Genomic DNA, 20007 nt, shown 5'->3' with positions numbered 1-20007 from the left:
GCTGAGTTGTAAGGAAGACCATGCTTGGTTGTCTCGAGGCGGTTCTGCTAGAACCCGCAGCCTCCACGATACTTATGCGCATGCGTTTATTTTCTGAGCGCAGTCGGCAGGAGTCACGAAATTCAATTTCTACAAAGGCCCAAAACTTCCACCTGCTGTTTTTTTGGCGTGGTTGTTTGTTCAAATTAGAGTACAGAAATAATAGCAAGCGTTTTTATGTCAGCTACTAGCCCCATGTTTTGTCTTGAAAAAGAAAAGCCACTCGGAATTGAGTAAGTTTCGTTTCTCATAGGGAGGTCTGAAATAGCAGGGGACTATCGTTATCAGACAATCTTGAATTCATCCCTTTATTAAGGTTCAGTGGAGTTTTGGCTAACAGAAAATTCAATCGATTTTTTAAGTGATTTTATTCCTGTTTTGTAACATCGACAGGCTGGAAGACATCTGTATCAATTTTTTCCATTTGGATCTTACATAGGTCAAAAAAGGGACTATTTTCAGCTCTTCATTACTTTTTAATCTTTTCAGTCCTGCTTCATGACCCTCTTCAGCACCGACATTGTTCATCTTTTTTCAAGACAAAAATGGTGCATCAGCGTATTTTCAACAAGCCTTCATTCACAAAGAAATTGTTTTAATATTGGTAAACACGACCAGGATGTGGGGAATATAATTAGCACGCAATGAAAAAAAAATCGAAATGCACCTCATGCTGATTTCATGTGCACGAAAGTATAAATATGTCGGATTTTAACCACAAAATGTCTGCCTTTGTGCCAATTTTTTGCTGCATCATCGCAATTTTTTTTCCTTTTTTGATTCATGACACGATCATAATGAATTCATAAACCGCAAAGGAAAAGAAAAGGGAGAACGAAATAACAGCGTCATGAATAGATAATGAATTATTTATCGTCGTTTCTTTGTTCAGTAGTGTTTAGTCTGGCGCTGTTGGTCGTCAATAAAATAAATACTTCTTGAAAGAGCGGTCACACGAAAGTCAAAAATGTTCTCTTTTACCCTCAAGGGAATATTCCTTGACATGAAAATATTGCCTAATACAGCAGTAAACACCACCGGCGACGATTAGAATTTCAATCTTTATAAAATGCCTAAGGACTAGGACGTTGGTTCTCTTTGATGTTGACTGGAACTAAACCGCAAAACCTTCCCAGCTAGGGTAGGGCTGGGCCTTTTTTAAGACCCCTTGTTCCCTTTTGACACTTAAACATGAAATTTAGTGATTTGAACCGCGGAGTTAGTATTTTCTGAAAATACTCGGTGAAGAAGTAAATGAAGTGAAAGAAATTCCCGAGTGGAATTTTAAAAATATCAAAAGGAACGCAATAAGTCACCCTCCCCTCCCTTGTAACGATCAGCTCGCATACCAGACGGAACATCAGAATGAGGCTTCCGGCCAATCGTCTGGGACAAAGATGATATGAAGGCAGTCTGAGTTTTGAACATTTCTCGCCGGAGGCACGATCGAATTAGGTTAATGTATTTGGTTCGTGCTATGTTTCACCAAAAGCGACCTAGTCGCATCGAAACTTTCAATTTCACAAGATGAACACACAAGATACACGAAGTCAACAGATGTTCAAAATTCGTCGAACAACTCTTGGATTTGGTGTTGTTCAAATCCTCTTAGGCGTCTCATTAACTGCGTTGTCTTTCGCAGCTTTCGCCTTCACTTCTTCGGATAGAATACGTAACGCTTGTCCTTACTGGGCTGGATTCGCGGTAAAATCCTCTTGCCTTGCATGAGTTAAAATCTGTGACCATTGATTGTAGCGGTGAGATGTTGGCGTGATTTCCATTGACAAACTTGACGCTTCTGTGTTTCTTTAATAGGTTTTTTGGAGCGGTGGTGTAGGTATAATTGCTTGGAAGCATTCGTCTGTGATGTCGGTGAGTCCATTGAATGTATATTTTCCACCCTCAATTCTAAAATGAAGCCTACGAGTATATTCTCTCTATCGTTTGAAAGGCTCTTCTTCATACATGTAGCTTTCGTGTCGGTGGTATCCAGAGCTAAATCTGTAGGATTGAAAATAATTTCCTGTGTGTCGGTTTATTTATACACACAACTAGACCTCCTTTACAAACTGTGCTAGAGTTGCATTATTTTTTTCTTATCAAGATCACCCTATTTTTTTACCGAACAATATTTTCCTTGGGTTTAAACATTAGGTGAAAAAATTTGGGCTAATAAAATGTGGACAAAAAATTAATGCTTGAACTCATGTGATGTTTGCCCAGACTACACGAAAGGGGGGATGAATGACATCTCCTCTGCTGTTGATTGAATGTACTTTACTCAAGAAGCACAACTGAAACTGAAATATGGGATGTTCCTTCTCACTACACGGTATTTCGTAATCTACAAGTCGAATTCATTCTTATGAAATGATCAGACAGTTATTAGGCGTGTTGTCAGTAGTCTAGAGATGTGATATATCAAGTGACAATTTTTAGTCCAACAGAAATCCTCCAAATTTTTATTCGTTTCAAAGCTTTGGAGTTGCACAGTATTTCAATATATTCAATCCCTACTCTGTCAATGAATTTTGACGCAAATTATGGTACTATGGGTTTTTGAGAACGTGAAATGAAACCAAAATATATCCTTCTTTGAACTGTTACTGTCTATACAATATGCAAAAATTCCTCAAACCAGACTGTATACACACTGAACATTAGCCTGGGTTGCAGCTGTATTTTAAATTAAGTCTTGTTGTGTTTTTCTTTTATGTAAATTTTAATTAAAAAGGTTACTGTTTACCTTCTAAGATCTGCCACTCAAATATCATTTAATACCCTCCCAAATTTTGCAGATCATGAATGCAGGGAAATAGTGTTATAAATCCCTGTATTGACAGACACTTGATGTTGACACTGTTAGTTTTTAGGGGGTTCAATGTGTTGTTCGAGATGGCATGTATGAAAAATTAAAGGCTTCTAAATCAGGGGTAGATTATTTAGTCAAAGACGTATCTCATTTCACTACAGTTACTTTTGAGGTAGTTTATGGAGATCAAAATCAGGACAAAGTTACAGCTTAAGAACTAACTCAGAGATAATGAGTAGTTGTTGTCCTATACTATAATGCAGTAGCAGGATCAGAGATAAATTCTTTCTTTTAGTCATTTACAAGTGGTGTTACTAATTGTAATTTCATGACGACCAGCTACCAGATTGCCTATCAAAGTTCAGTAAGTTACAGCCAACAATTAACTCTTCCAATACCTGGAGCCTATTTTATTTTCATGAGAGGTCTGAGCAGTTTCTATTTCTTTGGAAGGTTCAATACATTAGTAGTCAACTGTAAAACTTCTTTATCAAGAAATTTATTTTTTTATTAAGGTGCGAAGGAAGTCAAACACTGTGGCTTCAGAAGTATTCAATAGTTTTAGTTTTGTTTTAGATTTGACATGCAAGTCATGTTTTATGTTCATGTTGTTTGAAAGAATAATCTGTGTGAAGATTCTCAAGTAATTAGAGAGACATTTGTATAAAAATGATACTTTTATAAGGGGTTGGAGAACTGAATCTGAGAGAGACCCCTTGGAAGTGAAAAAGTTATCAATAGCTAAAGATTGCAGTGTACATGAATATAGTCCTGGTGGGCGAGGAATAAAAGGCATTAGTGATAGATAATTTCTTAACATAAGAGCACGCTCAGCAAACAAGAATATTGAAATTAAGCCGGGTCTAAATGACAACAAATGAAACACGGAAATATTGGGCTTTAATTTATGCAGTGGTGTAAAATTATTGAAACAAACATTGATACATAATTGATTATTAAAACAAGAATCAAAGGCTAATGTGAAGATATTTTTGGGGTCTACCTACGGAAACTTAAAACAAAGGAAGTGTCTGAGCCATAATCCTTGAAAGTGTCTGCAGCTGCTTACGGAAAAGTATAAATATGGAGTCTGTATAGATTTAAGTTGAGTTTTGTTGAGGTGGTCATCACAAGAGAAGTGTGCTAACAAGAGTGTCTTAAAACAGCATATGCTATAAACAGAAGTCTTAGATGAAATGTGTTATCCAGTGGAGACTGGATCACATTCAGTTTTTTTTCCCTTTCATTTAGCCTCTTTAATGCATTACTGATATGTTATTTAACCTTATTGTCAGACTGTCTTGTGGTTAAGCAAGTTATTACTCGATTTAAGACCGAGTCTGATTAACAGAGTCCTACTTTAAAGATGTGTAGCAAATTGCCAAACATCTAATTATAATTTAATTGTGCGCTTTGTGTAGAGTACTGACTCTATTATTACTCAATCTTCTCAAGAAATGGTAACTTGTTTTACCATTTTTAATGTCTACTCTTCCAATAAAGTGCAATATGTGGCCAGTTGAAAACTAGCTTGACCTTGTTACGTATTTTGAATGGATTAATGTCTGATCCCAAGTGATGCACACGCAAATGTTTTGTTGTTTGTCAGTCAATATCAATAGTGGACAAGTAAAGGCATTATATACTCGTTAATTTTTAAATGCTTGATTATAAACTCTTAAATCTCTCGCTCTATGACATACAGACTTCTGCGTGCATCTGGTGAGTTAGTGAGATAAACAGCAGACAATGCCTTAAACTTATGTAAAATTGATAACAAATACCAGACACTTCACCCCATGACCCTTAAGTGTTTTACATACCTTTGAATAATCATATTGCTATTGTTTTCTGGGTTTCTATATTGTGGCAAAAACGTTTTCAGACAAGCTGAGACAGTTTGAGAACCATGTGGTCTGTGCGCTGCTTGAGTTGTGATGCTGACAGATGAAAATTGTTTGATACATGCACTATATTGAATGAAAAAGTTTGTATACTCAGCTTTAAATCCAATTCCTTAATGGTTACAGGTGTTTACATGGTCTTTTTTCCAAGAATTCATGGTCTTAGTTTGTTCAGTGGAATGGGATGCACTATTCCGTAAAGAAAGCGGTTGTCAAAAAGTGTTTTTTAAGTTCTCCTTCCATGAATTATGAATGATTTGAATATTAGACGGCTGTGGAACAATCTGGAAAAGCCTACTCCATAAATTCAATGAGACAAATCATTTGCTTGGTCACTTTAAGTTGTAATACTTCTTATTGATGCAAATTGCAATTAAGAGACACAGTATTCATAGAAAGCATGATTTAGACACTTAAACTGATGATTGATGGGCTGTTTTAAAACCAGAAACACATTAAAGGTTGATGACATATACTTGTGTTTTGCTGACAAGAACGTGGAAAAAAACATAAATGTAACTTAATCTTAGCCTATACAATTTATGGTTGAGAAAATAAAACTTTCAAAACTATTTTCCTTAAAATGATGGGTAATCATCACCAATTAGTCAAACCTAACTCTTCACAGCTAGACATTTCTTCAATGCCTTTGAGTAATTTATTTTGAGGTCAGGTTTTTCTCACAAGGTATCACAAAAACATTTTCAGGTGAAAGATGAAACTGATTTTCAACTGAGTTTTAAATGGCTGATAGAAAACTAGACAGGATATTGCAAGAAAGAAATGCTTACCTTAATTGGACAGAAGTGCCATTGAATGGCATCTTCATAACAAGCCCATTCAAATTCCTCCTGCTCCCTATTTTTCTTAGCAAATTGAGGCTTGCACTATACCATTGGTACCTTATCATTTCATCTAGGAAAAATCCTAGTATTTCAGCCCCTATAGGCCACAAATACAGGGCACATTTTGTCTGCAACAAAGACAGTCCAATGTCCAGCATTCAACCACCTGCCCCTTGTCTTTGTTGTCACAGATTTCATCAATGAACTCAGTGCAAATCTTAGTAAAGCAGTTCAAATGTTTTCTATGCAGACAATTGTTGGAAAGTTTTGATAAAATCGCTTCAATTGACCCTACAAGCCATTTTTTGGTGCTTACGTTGTCAAAGATGTGCTGTCTTTGACAACTTTTACGCATGTCTTGTTTGGTGTTTCTTGAGCCAGTGGTCTTTTCATGCATGAATTAAGCTATCAATCACATTTTTTTTAGTGGTTTCCTTTTGGAAATTTTTTTGAGTTTGCATACTAATTATAAAATTAATGAATAACATTTATTTTAACATCTGGTTCAGTGCCATTTTACAACAACAGTGGACTTTGCAAACAAATATTATTATAATTGTTATCAGCTAGGACAAATGTTATCACAATAACACAAGTATTAAATTGTAGTTTTAGAGAGCTGTTGGTCTACACTCTTTTTTTGATGCCAAGTTTTATGCATGATTTGCAATACCAAGTGTACATGTGCTTGATAAAACTAACCATGATGTCATGAAAGTTATTGGTAATCTTAACTTCGACAGGTTTTTCAGGGATGTTTTGCATTAGGTTTTTTGTTATATTTTAAATCTATATATGTTTACCTGTAGCTAAATCTAAAAATGTTTTTTCATACAATGGTAGAATCAGAAATATTGATTTAGCATTGCAGCATGCAAAGCTATATTAGCAGTGTTTATGACCGAGCCAATTTACATAAAATGAGGAATATTTTGTGAACTGCTTCCGGCAGTTGCCATTTACATGTCATTGAGAAAGAACTGATGAAAAAGTTAAATACAGTCTTGATGGGTTAGAGTTATAAATTTTTTATGATATGTGTATGGTATCTATTTTTATTCTAAGCCCCAGTGTACAGGAACAATTCAGGGTTCATGAATGGTTCTGTCCTATATTCTAAAGTACTGGCACTTAATTAACCCCCTTTCTAATTTGGCCTGCCATGGCATCTTGTTAGGCACAATCACTGCAGTTATCTAGAAACTGCGAAAAATTAAGAAAAGACACTTTCTGTTAAAATTTACTACAATAGTGAAATTTTCTGCATCTGTTAAAATTAAGGCTGCTTTTACAATTTTCAAGTGAGTTCTTTTTACAAATAAATGGTGGTCTTCTTCATCCTTTCTAAATTATTGGTTTATTTCTTCTAATTTTTTTGTGTCATTATACTTTAAATGAGTGGTATTTTGATAATAAATGATATATGATATTATTGCATTTTACATTTCTCCATCTTTATGGAAATTTTGAACTGAACATTGTTTTCCTTTAAAGGCACCTACATGTGAATTACATTTCTCTATCTTTTTGGAAAGTTTTGAACTGAACAGTGGTTTCCTCTATGGGCATGTTCTTTTCAATCAAGTTAGGAATGATTTGTTCAAGAGTTTCCCAATTTGGTGCTTTTGAACAGTTCACACTACATTTAATATGTAGTTATTGCATTAAGACTTGAATTTCATTTAACAATGAAAGGGCCGATTACTAGAAGGAAGTTTTCCTTTAACATACAGGATGATGTAGACTACATGTATATTGTATAGCAAAATGTGTGGCAAATCCTTTCATGTTTTTTCTCATATTTACTCCCCGTATGAGTATGCACTGAATATTTTTTTTTCTCCAGGCACATAGTTTATGAGAGCATTTATGGTCAAGTTTGTGCCAACTAAATTGCTAGAGATCTCAAATTATTTATTAACTCAGTTGATTGAGATGTTAACCATGATGTGGTTTCACAACCAAATCAACTCTGCATACTTTACCAATATGCCTTGTAGAGCAGTGAGTTTACATTGACACAGGTAGCCCAAGCTCTCACAATAAGTCTTGTTATGGGCAAAATATAAGAGTTTGTTTGGGACTTAACAGACCCATTCTTAACTGGAAATCATAAAAAATCACCTTGCTTCAGTGGGTGTTCCTTTGCATTGTGTGAGTTTCTAGGGTAGTTTAGCTTTGGTTCATCTGCTTTGCCCTCCAAAAGTTTTAAAGTTAATATATGGACTTTTTAAAGGAACATCAACAAACAATGTGATCCAAAGGAAAAAAAAAGCATCAATGTTAAAAATGTTAGCAAATTTCTTTTGCTCTTGAGCACCTTGAATTTACTGGTAGATCAAATTTATCTCTTTCCTTTTATATCCTTTTTCTTCTTTTGTTTTGTTTTGTTTGTTTGTAACATTAAGAATGATCATTTGGAAAAAAAAAATTTTAAAACTGAACTACGCTTATAAAAATGTCAAGCAGTTTTATTATGTTACACTTTTGAATTCATGATTTTTTCCTTTGTAAAATATTTTTATTTCATTTTTCTAAACATTATTTTGTTGTTTCAGATGAGTTTGTTCACATTCTTCTCAGCGGTATGTGTGGTTCTGCAGATGATTGGTACAATTCTAACAGGAGATGCAGGAGGCTTGCTCAGATCACTTGTCATGTGTGAAAAAGAAATTTCAGGGCCTCGCTGCAAGTGCTGTGAATCTGAAATGGCCTGCTATCAAGGTGTGGGAGTGGTGGAATTTGAGGGGGTGCAGGACTGCAGTGTGATAACAGGACTACTTACTGGGTTGTTATATGGACTTTGTGTTCTAACCATCTTTGGAAGCTTACTGTGCTTCATTGCAACTATCTTGGGATGTACTGCAGTAGCACGTCAAACAAGTCGACATCAGGTGAGAGGAATGATTGTATCAGTTGTTTTAAAATTTATTTCCCAAGGATACAGTAAAGACTTATGGGTAAGTGTTTCTCACAAGTATCTTCGTAGAATTTGTGGCATGGCAGGTTGTCTTTTGATGATAAATTGACACGTTTTCTGATTTAAGGGGGGCGGGGTAGACGTTCAATAGATGCATGTACTATGATGTAATCTCAGCAACACCCTTGTGGTCCCTTCAGTTTCTACTTTGTTTGTTAAGTGTTTATGGTTCGTTCCCAACTAATCATCAGAAATTCCTCAAAATGCACATGCATGTAGTGAACGATGGGTATAATTTATGTTTTGAAAGTTTTCGTTCGTTTACCTCTGCTTATGCAATGTAATTCTCATCCTCCTCTTCCCCCCCTCCCCTACTCTGTTCTATCCTACCCCTCCGTTTTCCCATCCTCTTCCTTTCCGTTTTCCTTTATTCCAACTCTTGCATGTGGTACATTTAGAGGGTGTTTTGTTGAAAAAATTTAGTTAGAACTAATTTTCCCCCATTCCTCATCGTTTCCCATTCCCGCCCCTCTTCATATTACATTTACATAGATTGCTCATTCAGGAGGTGGTTTCTTTGCAAAACTCTCCTATTTCGTAGTGTTTAGTACTCTACTCTTTTTTCTCTGTTAGGGGCTTTGTGGTCGCCATAGTTCAAGGAGGTCCCATGCTAGTAGGAACCCAGACAGCTATACTTGGGCTCCTTGTTCGACAGACCTTACAATGTTGCCGCCCTACGCGCCACCGGTATATCACTCCGTGGATAATTTTCAAGAATATGGTCTGTCGTCATGCATAGTCCCGCCTCCAGTGTTTGACCCTACTGACTTACCTCCACCTTACTCATCACAGAATCCTTCCTTAGCCGATTCTCAGAACTCTTTGACTTCTCCGGAGTCTTCAAACAACCTACCACAATCTTCTGAAACGGACGTACATTTCCAGCCTATGCACTCGAGGCATCAGGCATTAAGTTACGACGAGGAACTCAGGGCCCCGCCTTCAGCCACCCTTAGCATCTCTAGGGAAGGTTGCAACCTCCAAGATAGAGGTGTGCCTTGGAATGGCCACCTCAATGCTATGTCGGACAGTAGTGACCTTCTCACAGCTAGCGCTTCATCCGATTTGTCAAGCAGCTGTAATAGGTGCTCTTCTGAACAACAAACGAATGTTAATGACACTGATATATACAAGACAATTCTCATTGGAGCCACGCCTTTGCTTAATCATCCTGCAAAGTCTAGAATTCAAGCGGAGTTCTCAGAACTAGTTGAAGCTTCCTCAGGCTCAAGGAGGCGAACATCGTCGCTACAGGAGACATCAACCAAAGATAGTGTTCACGCTCGTAATGTACCGGCGGTTTCTACATCTTCTGCCCGAGGGACTCCTATCTTATCCCTGCGCACCCGGAGTAGATCTTTAGGTGAAAACGCTATCTATGTGAATTCATTTGAGGTCATGGCTCGACCTCCGCCCAACATGCGACTGCCAGTTGATGAACAGCTCAAAACTTGTAATACTGCTAAGCCCGTCACCACCAGAAACTCCCATCGACTTACAAAAAAAGGAACTCCGCTCAAAGGTGATCCTTCGAAAGATCACATCAGCAGTCGTAGCGAGCAGAGGAAGGACAAAGTAAAAAAAAGACGACGAAGGCATTCGCATGGCATTTCGAGACACAAGGAAAGATGGAATGTTAACTGTGAATCACTAAACTCGCAAGTGAATCGTGGAAACGACGATTCAGTTACACAAGGCAAAGAAACGGTAGTATGAAGATATGTGTTAGTGGCTTAGGCCTTAATTAGAAGGTAGTTTGGGTTTGGAGATAACAGGAAAAATGACAGGGGTGATCTTGGCAGCTTAACGAGGGGAAAGTGTGTGGATTGGAACCAGATATAATAGACTTGTCCCCGGAAAATTACCATACGAAAGACATTTAATATCCTTTTCCCCGTTAATAAATATACTTTGGTCCATTATCATTCTAGCAATAGCTCCCCTCCCTTTCCGCTTCCCTCCCCTCCCTCCTCCTCTCCCCTCCCCTCTCTTGAAACCATGGCTGTTAGAGTATTACAGGCTTAAAACCTCGGCATTGAGACTTTTCAATGGTGTGGGGCACTTTCCGTTGGGTTGTTGTTGAAGCAAAACCAGTGCCAAGAGTAAGTAGTCAGAGTAACGTGAAGGGTGTTACCTACCAAAGGCTTTGAATTTGAATGCGCTCCAAAACGCAAATTAGAGGCAGTTTGATACAGATTTATCACGGATTTTCGATGATCACCCCATCATTTCCCTTCTGGGTTCTCCACTTCCTGAACCTAATCTTAACTGATCTAGCAGTTCTTTACCGAAAAATAAGCAAGAAAAATGAGCATCGAATCACGCCAAGCAAAGATGGTGTGGTTACTCCTAACGAGATCGAGACATGAAGGAACATTTTGAAGTGTAATGTGAATTGGCTTCGGAGGTGTTCGTCCAATGCATTTCGCAGAGGACTAGCTTTCTCAATCACTTCAGTGATAAATAATATATAAGCAAAAGAAAACAGAGGTTAACCAAGACACAGAAACATTGATGTACGACATTTTTGTAATATATTTTGCATGTTATGTATTCTTTTTCCCAGTCTCCAGTGGATACTGAAAACAGAATTGTCAGAGCTCTGATTTTCTTAGGTTACTTAATGTGAAGACTAAAAGGATGCAGAACCAGGCAGAAATCTTATTATGGTTTTTGCGTATTTTCTGAATCCAATATTCCAGAAGGAGAACAACTAGCTTTTTTCAATGTAACTTCCATGATCAAATTCGCCATACTCGCTTATCGCGGCGATAAAATTTCTTCTAAGTTAGTTGGGAGAATTTAGCGGTATATTATGATGATACCCCACAAGGTGATTGAAACTTTAACAGTGTATTGATAATTTGAGGAGGATGTACATTATAATCCGGGTGTCACAGGCTTAAGGGAAAGACATATCATGCTAGGACAGTATATAGCAATTTCCCAGGGAGTAATCCTTTAAATGGCTTGCACAGGAGGGCTCCGCCTTAAAAGAGTACCCTTCTCAGGCTCTAACTGCGCCAAAGAGTACGAAAATTATCATTTAGGCATTCATAAGGGCTTTAGATTTTCTCCAGAAATATCGTGCGTACGCGTCATTTGAAGGGCTCTGAAAAAGTGCTGTTAAGCTTGCTTGTGAAAGAGGTATGATTATGCTAAAGAAGTTATATTTTCAGAGGAATCGGTTTATAAAAAGAGGACGGTACTTGCACCTCGGGGAGGGGGCCTCCCCATGCAGAAATTTAATACCTTACTTTCCCATTCCACTCCCCCCTCCCGGTGCTTTTTATTTGCCGAGGGTTTAAGAATCAAAGGCCATTAGGTTAGTTTTTGTCCAGACTGGAGTTACAACAATATTCCTGATACTTCTCAAGAAACATTTTTTAAAATAAAAAAAGAGATAAAGTAAATCTCTAATTTTTGTTATAAAAATGTTGACATTGAAGTGAAAATACGTACTTATGTTTATGCAGATGTGTAGTTCAGATTTAAAATAACATGATCGCAATTTAAGTGCATCTAATGCCATTTATTTTAATGATCAGTGATTCATCTATTTATAGTGACTGTTATTGATATAGTCTGGAAGGACTTTAAAATGATAACGATATGACTTTTGACTTTGTATCAACTAAATAAACTTATTATTCGGAGAGGCAGTTTCACTTTGTTCAATTTTTTACCATAAGTTATAGTGTCACATATACGTACCTCGATCTCAAACGTTTTAAACTTCAAAAATAGTACATTTTATGATGATGACAGGATTTCGTTTGTTGATAAGAAATCGAGTTAATGGCCAAGAGCATTTTTAAACTGAATGTCAAAAGTAATCCAGGATTTATCTCGTTATGCGTAACTTTGCTCTGTAATTGGCCCTTTCTCAACCAATCAGATGCAAGACCAAAACCAATTACGACTCAGTCGCCCGCGTTTTCCCGCGCGTTATGCAGTTTGCTCGGTTTTACTTTGAGTTCTCATTGGCTCTTAGCATAATCTTGCTTAGTCTACAGTCACTTCGTTCTAGGATATTCCAAGTTATGCAAGTTTATTCCTCAACAAAACCGATAGAAATCGTATCAATTCCGTCATATCTCTTGAGCTACAACGGAAAATTAATTTCTCTATCTCGTTCCCTTACTTTTACTGGACCTGCAAATCCATTGTTGGTCGTTTATTGGTTCAATGGCTAAAATTGGATTTGGTTTCCTAGCCAAACGTTACGGGTCTAATACAGCTAACTTTAGAGACTGAGATCGACAAAAAATGGACGGCTCGCGTTTGAAAAGGTTGGATGGTTGAATCAACATTCCAAGCGGACTCAAGCCCTACGTAGATTGCGTCTACTAATTCTGTGCATCCTAGTCGACAACTAGAATACTAATATCTATTAATGTATTTTCTGGAAAAAGTGGAAATCCAGCCTTACAATTCTTGAGGACTCGTCCATCGGAATTTTCAGGGAAAATTAAAAAGAGCACTTTTTGTTTTCATCAAAATTCTTACGTCACAGTGATTTATGAAGTGGATTACACAGCCAGCTCGGTCGTTCTTTTCTGGGTGATTTTGAAGCATAAAGTTAATCTTTGAAGATTATTGACTTCGATCGAGTGAATTTTCTAACAAAAAAGGTTGATCTTTTTGCATTTCATTTATTTTGATTTATCAGTCTGGTCTGCACTGCTTATTTTACTTAAAGCCAGCTTTTATTAGATTTATTATTTGTTGAAATTGTTGTATTTTCAGCTCTACAGCTTTTTTATCCTTGACCTCTATGGTAGTTTTATTACGTATCACGCGTGAGGGTATAAACAAGCACCCACTGATGATGAACTGGGGCCTCCACTGAGGAAAGGAGAGGAAATTAAACTACCTTCAGATATCGGATACGCAATAATTTATTGCATCTAGAATAGTATGTACATGATAGCGGACGAAACTGATCTGAAGCACATATTCAATATGACGAGCGAATTTTGACCAAGTCGTCACCCCTTTGCGATAAAAGCAGCAGCGGCCCACTTAAGAGTTTCTGGAAATGTTCTGCCTGTGAATGGTTCCCTTTTTATTGTTTCAGAAACACCCCTTATAGTGTATGACGGTCATGATGTAGTATACGTGCCCTCTTGATATCTCAAATCTTGAGTCATTGACCATACCCCACGCTTTTTAATTGTTGTGGTACCCACTAATCACTCCAAGTGACATTCTTATTATTTTGCGGTAACCATTAACGATCTTAACGCAAATAGTAGTATAGCCAGCTAATAACACAAAATGAAGGCGTGGGTCTCAAGTTCCGAGCACATGAACTGCGGGTATAATCCGCGGCTTTCTCGGCTTTTCTAGATCTGTTTGTACGATTATCCTTAAAAGAATATTACCATATAACTCAATCAAAGATGTGTAGGCCGCTCCATAACTTAAAGAAAGAAAGCAAGAGACTTAAAAGCGAGCATAGAAGGGAAAAATGAGAGCGGAAAACCGATAGAAGCGTCCAGGAGGTCGTACCTTTTCTTTCGCTTGGAGTTTCCTTCTGGCGGACACTGGACGAAGTGGGAAACGACTCTCGGAACTGCTCTCAAAGTCTTCAAGAAATAAAAATGAGGAGTCTTTAGGCAAATAAGACAGAGCTATACAGAAAGTTTTGAGAAATAGTTTTCTGATGTGAAACTTTGAAAAATGTGCATAACTTCACTTAACCTCTATGTGCCCGGAATACGCGATAATTGAACCAAAAACCTAAAGATATTGCTTCTATTTAAGATTTTTCTTGGTTACCTTCGAGTATAGCTCGAGTATAGAAGAATGATTGGCTCGTGCCACAACGACGATTGGTACCTTTATATAATGGCGAAAAAAGAACCGAGAACTTAGGAAGAGTTAAACACGACCGATGACTAATGATTTTAAAGAAACTGTCGCAACAAATTTCTTCATTTCCTTTTCAATTTTCCCATCAAATTTTTAACTGGATATATAAGATAGCCGAGAATTTGGGGACGAAATGGATAAACAACAATATAACTAACAACTGAAGTATATTTCCTGAATTAACTGCGGTGATGACTAATCAATATTATCATTTGGGATTCTTTATCTCCAACGTTTTTACGACCTTTCTTTCCTTTCTTTCTTGTGAGGTAAAACTTTCATATTGAGAACTCAAGAAGATTACTGTCACAGCAGAATAACATAGACTGTATACGTAGCGATGAAAAGCCACTGGAGTAGGTAGGAACCTTTAAGTGAATATGCAAGAGTCTTTATGGGCTTACTCAACAATGAAAAATCACGCCAGTTGTTGGTAAGGGCAAGGTAACAATGTGGATTAGTAAGTTAAGAGCAACTCAAAGCGAATTCAGCTCGCAAATAAGAGTAAAAAGAACTGATAGGCGACAAATTAAAACTTGAACCGATCACTTACCATGCTGTCGGAAAACGCGCATACATATATATATCCCATTCCACCCACCTGATCGATTCCATGTTAGATAGGTATGATTTTTTGCAGATACAGAAAAAGAAAGGGCGTTTACATCCACACTCTGGCGGTATTATATTAGACCAGTTTATCTCAATGAAAAACTGAAACAAACTCATATCAATTCCGTTTTACCCCCGATACCCAGAGCAAAAATGATGTCACTTTCCAATTCTTTTATCTTCAATTCCTGAGAAAAGATCCTTTATTGGCTCAGTGACTGAACTGAATTCAAGTTCCTTGAGGGCGTAGTTTTACAGGTTTTTACCGCCTTGTTTTTTCTGACATTTTATGAGTAAAATGATAAAAAGACATTGTATGCAAGGCTCTCGTTTGCGGAAAAAGTTGGTTGGTTAACTACTGTTATTATAATTACTACAATTCCGAGCCGACTGAAGCTTTACAATTAAGAATTGTGTCTATTTCTTTTTTTCACGCAAGTTCAAGTCATCGACTGAAAATATTAAGGTATATACGCACTGCCACGAGACAGAGATCCAGCTCTAAAAATCTAGGGAATTTTTTACTCAGAAATTTTCAGGGAAGACCAGTCCAACGACGAACAGAACCAGAGTTGTAGATTATTCTCATGTCAGGCCGGATTGTCGTCGATTTATCGGCTGGGTTCATGAAGTGATTTACACAGCCGGTTGGCTTAGTTGCTCATTTCTAAGCAATGTGACTTGAATTCTACAGTTGATCCTACATCAGCCATGACTGACTTCGTATGCGTGATTTCAAAATATAAAGCCTGATTTTATTTTTTGACTATACCTGACCGTCATGTTATTTTCAGTTAAACTGTTCTTTTGTCAGTCTTTTAACTTCTGGTTCTGCTGTGTGTTTAGTTTGAATTACAGAGCGCGTTCTTTTAGTGGCGGTTTAATAATGACTTGAAGTAATCAGAGGACAGAGCAGAGCAAACTTACCTAGAAGATATGTTACGATGCGTTGCAACCAGAATATATATTTATATATACGTGGCAACGGACTAAACTTTAAATCGATTAGCTTCCAGATCATACAAGACCGTTGGTCGTGTCCTCACCCCGCGCTCTTTTAGGCAAAAGCAGGAACGAATTAATATTTCCACGAAAAAAGGAGATTTTAAAAGTTCTAGGAAATGCTCTGCCAAAAAATGGCCTCCGTCTTTTTGTTTTAAAAGCACCTATTTGATATTGTCTAATAAGCATATACGTGCCCTCTTGTCATCGCTTATCTTGGGTCATTGTCCAAACCCCACGTTTTTTTTATTGTTTTGGGATCAGCTAATTAAATGAAGTGACATTCTTACGCTTTTGCGGTATTTATTGAAAGGGCTTAACGCAACTAGTGGTTTGGCGAGCTAATAATTTCATTCTCAAGGCGTGAGAATCACACCTTCCGGTTACACGAAATCCAGCCGATAATATGATCTGTTTTCTTTGCTCGGTGTGTTTGAATGATTTTTGTCCTTATAAGTAGATTAATAACTCGATCAATGATGTGCACGCCGCTCCATAAGCTTGATGGCCTAAGCAAGAAACTGTCGGCGAAAAATGATGATCGTAATGCATAAGAGTTCGTAGTTTTCGTTCTCAAACACTGAGTTCTTCTGAGTTTCATCGCAGCAAACACAGAATAAAACGTAGAGAAGTTGCTCTTACACAGAGAATAAATATCATGATCACGATTTTCTAGTTGGAAACTGTGCAACTGAAATGAGCGTATAAACAGGTTCCAGTAGAAACCCTCGAACAGAAAAGCGAAAGTGAGTTGCTTCTATGTATATTTGAAATCCTTTTGAACACACCACGGAGGAATAACTCAGCAATGAACATTACCAGGACTGCTGCTAACGTCTACTAGTAAATGTAGAGATTTGTGGCGAACAAATAATAAGCCTGACTGACATCTTAAGGATCGTTAAATACGACCGATGACTGATGATTTCAAAGACATGCAACCAATTTCTTCGGCGTTTTTGATTTTTCTTCCAATAGAAAGAAGGAAAGAACGGCCAAGAATTCAGAGACAGAGAGGATGACTCATTTTACGAGCAACACTGAGCTAAAATTGCTCCTGAGTCACAAGTTCCAAACATGATTAGTTAGTCTTGTCATCTTAGATTCTTTCTCTCCGAATTATTTTCATATATCCTCATTAATCAATAGCAATTTTTATCAACACCTCGTCGTGTCCGTCCTTGGGGGCCTCACTGCCAGATAACATTTTTTTGAAAACTTCCTGGTTGCGATCTCAGGAAGATGGCCATCAAAGAAAAATTGAATAGACTCAAGTGATGACTAACCGCAGAAGTTCTTTTAGAAACAACAACACGTACAAATCATTATGGAAGTTATAGATTCAATAAGAAATTCTAAAAAACAAAACAATTACGATAAAAACACGAGGGCTTGTAATTGGTAAAGATACAATTACAGCGCGAGAATTAGGGCGATTTATAGCGACTTGAATAAAGCCTGTAAATTAGAGCGAACAGAATAAGAGACTGTCCTCTTTAATTGGTATAAAACGCGCCCACATTTATATTTTCATGCCATCAGTCTCGAGTTTCCGTGTTCGACCACTCTGATTTCATATTAGAAAGGTTACGTTATGTGATATGTGGGATCAGGAGAAAAAAGGGCGTGTTCGCTCGTGCTTAGGCGCGGTTCATGTAGGAGTCCTACAAAATATCGAAGGGGGCGTTTTTTTCTTCACTATCCATCGCTTTATATATCTATATCACTCGCAAGAGGAAAGACTGAAATTCTTGACGTAGCTACGAGAGGATCTTAACTGCGTTTGCCAACCCCCTACTGTTCAGTTCCGTCTGAAAAAATTGCGGACTATCAATAATAGGCAGTGTTTATGCGGTGAATCTCACGCACAGCTCGAGGCGATGATTAAAAAATTTGGGTCATGAAGTATAAAACTGGTGTTTTCAGAGAGCATTTAGAGAGCGGAAGTCTACAAAACCGCGAATGAATCGCTCACGCAGAATTTACATAATCAATAGCACAAGCTCTGAGGTAGCCAAGTGGAAGTAATGAAATATTTGGGCCTATTTATACCCTGAAATCTCTTCGATTAAGTCCAGTCTTGCGACAGAAGTGGACAAGTTTGCAGAATTATTTATTTATAGCCCCAGGCCTGCAGCCAGAGTTAAGAATCCACTTGGCATATCCTAGCACTTTGTTATAGTGAGGCCGCTTTGGCGAGCCGCATTCCTAGTATTTGATTACATATTTGAATGATTGCAAAATCTGACAACCTTTGATGCCTAAAAAAAAAAAAAACTAATAAAGTCATTCTACCAAATACGTTAAAATGCAAAAATCCGTTGGAAAGAAGATTCATTCACTCTACAGCCGTTCCTTCCTCTCCATGACTTTCATTGCATGGCGTGAACCGTTTCTACTGAAAGACGAGATCAAACGTATTTTGTTAGTATTGACCTCTAATTTGCTTTAGAGAGTACCTGAAACTGCATAGCAAACAGCACGGAATATTTTCCAACGTAAACAAAGTTCTTTTTTCTCTCCAGAAAAAGACCGATCGTTCACTCAGAGGCGCAAACAGCTTTTTTAGCATAAGAATTGTCTGAGGTTGTACTTCCAAGGAAGAAACATTACATTGGAACAGTTAAGTGCTATATCGTGACCTTTTGATAAACAATTGATGTCAAGTGTTACTCTGCGGATATGTACATTTGTAGAAGTTTATTTTAGATACAGTGATCACGTTTGCTTGAATCTCCAGAACAATCACTTCTAGCATACTTGTGATAAGTTATCCATTAGACTGTGTTCTACATCTTTCCCTCTGATTTCTTAATTTTTATCCATGCCAACTTTCTAATCCTTTCAGAAATCCTAATATTTGAATCAGAATTTCTCGTTTAAGGTTTTACTTCTGAACCTTTTTGGCAAGCAGCGAATTTGAAAAGCTCAAGAGATTTAGACAATGCGGCCTTTACGCCAAGTGCTGAGGAGACTGACCCCACACTGCTCTCCTCTCAACTGATTCTGAGAGAATGAAGACTGAATTATTTGCTGAGAAAACTCTACATATTTTGTGGCCGAAGAGAAGCTTTTCCGTAAATGCTTTTCCGTAAATACATTTCAAGTAAAACCAGCGCCCTTTCTTCATTTAAATTTGAAATTATTGTTTTTGTTACACGATTGAATAATAGGAAAAGTAAATAATGTATTCTTTTGAGATTGTTACGCATTTCCGGCCTACAAGATTCAGAACGTGACTTGAATATTTGCGAAGTCTCCGATGCACTCAAACGCCTGCGGTTGTGGCTTCTCGTGTTTATTTCCGTTTCGTGATAAGGTCTTGAATGAGTGTCAAAATTGAGAACGTCTTTCAAAAGTACATCGTTCATCAGAGAAGCGAATTCTCGAACTAATAGAAACTTTACATATTATCAAGCTAATAATTAAAGAATGAAGTTAATTCTAGAGCTCTCCACAGCAGTCATTAGTTTAAAAGCGACCTCCTGAACGTGTAAAGATTTCAAAACTTTCAAAAGGGATTAACGCATTTGATTTCACTGCTTTGTTTACTATTACGATATTTTTTTGCCGAGAAATTCGCGGTAGCTTTGTAATTTTCACAGCTTTCTTTGAAATTGTATAAATAAGGTTTGTTTCCCAAAATTTGCGTTTGCATTCGTAGCTAACATTAGAGAAATTAATAAAGTGCAGACAAGATCTAGCAAAACACCAGATACTTTCGCGTTCAAAAAAAGACAAAACAAAAAAAACACGAAAAGAAAAGAAAACACACATTCAAGGGTACTCAAAGACCCACCGCATGAACGAACAAGTGCTTCGCTGTCAGCCATAAAACGAAATTATGCAGTGAGCAAAGATTGACTCGGCACACAACTTGTTCGCAACAACCCTGGCATCCACAACCCTTCAGACTTTCAAAAACCCTAATTTAAA

At 37.4% G+C, this 20007-nt stretch overlaps 1 protein-coding gene and 1 long non-coding RNA gene across 3 annotated transcripts; one reads left to right on the top strand and one right to left on the bottom strand.

Moving 5' to 3' along the window:
• Positions 1-494: 494 nt before the first annotated feature.
• Positions 495-16224, bottom strand: LOC131796375 (uncharacterized). Of its 2 annotated transcripts, none has more exons than XR_009341130.2 (3): positions 15997-16224; positions 14095-14171; positions 495-2040 (listed from the first exon to the last, which is right to left on the bottom strand). It is a non-coding gene; the product is annotated as an uncharacterized lncRNA (long non-coding RNA). The 2 variants fall into 2 exon arrangements; XR_009341131.2 differs by lacking the exon at positions 495-2040 and adding an exon at positions 12214-13428.
• On the top strand, positions 1420-12201 carry LOC131796374 (protein ENTREP2). Its single transcript, XM_059113951.2, has 4 exons — positions 1420-1743; positions 1855-1911; positions 8159-8494; positions 9154-12201. Exons 1-4 carry the CDS (start codon positions 1567-1569, stop codon positions 10294-10296), a joined length of 1713 nt encoding a protein of 570 aa, XP_058969934.1. The 5' UTR covers positions 1420-1566; the 3' UTR covers positions 10297-12201.
• Positions 16225-20007: the final 3783 nt, after the last annotated feature.

The sequence above is a fragment of the Pocillopora verrucosa genome, chromosome 1 (assembly GCF_036669915.1).
Source record: "Pocillopora verrucosa isolate sample1 chromosome 1, ASM3666991v2, whole genome shotgun sequence".
Classification (NCBI taxonomy): Eukaryota; Metazoa; Cnidaria; class Anthozoa; order Scleractinia; family Pocilloporidae; genus Pocillopora; species Pocillopora verrucosa.
The sequence above is the reverse complement of the archived record's forward strand: the minus strand, read 5'-3'. Positions and strand labels throughout refer to the sequence as shown.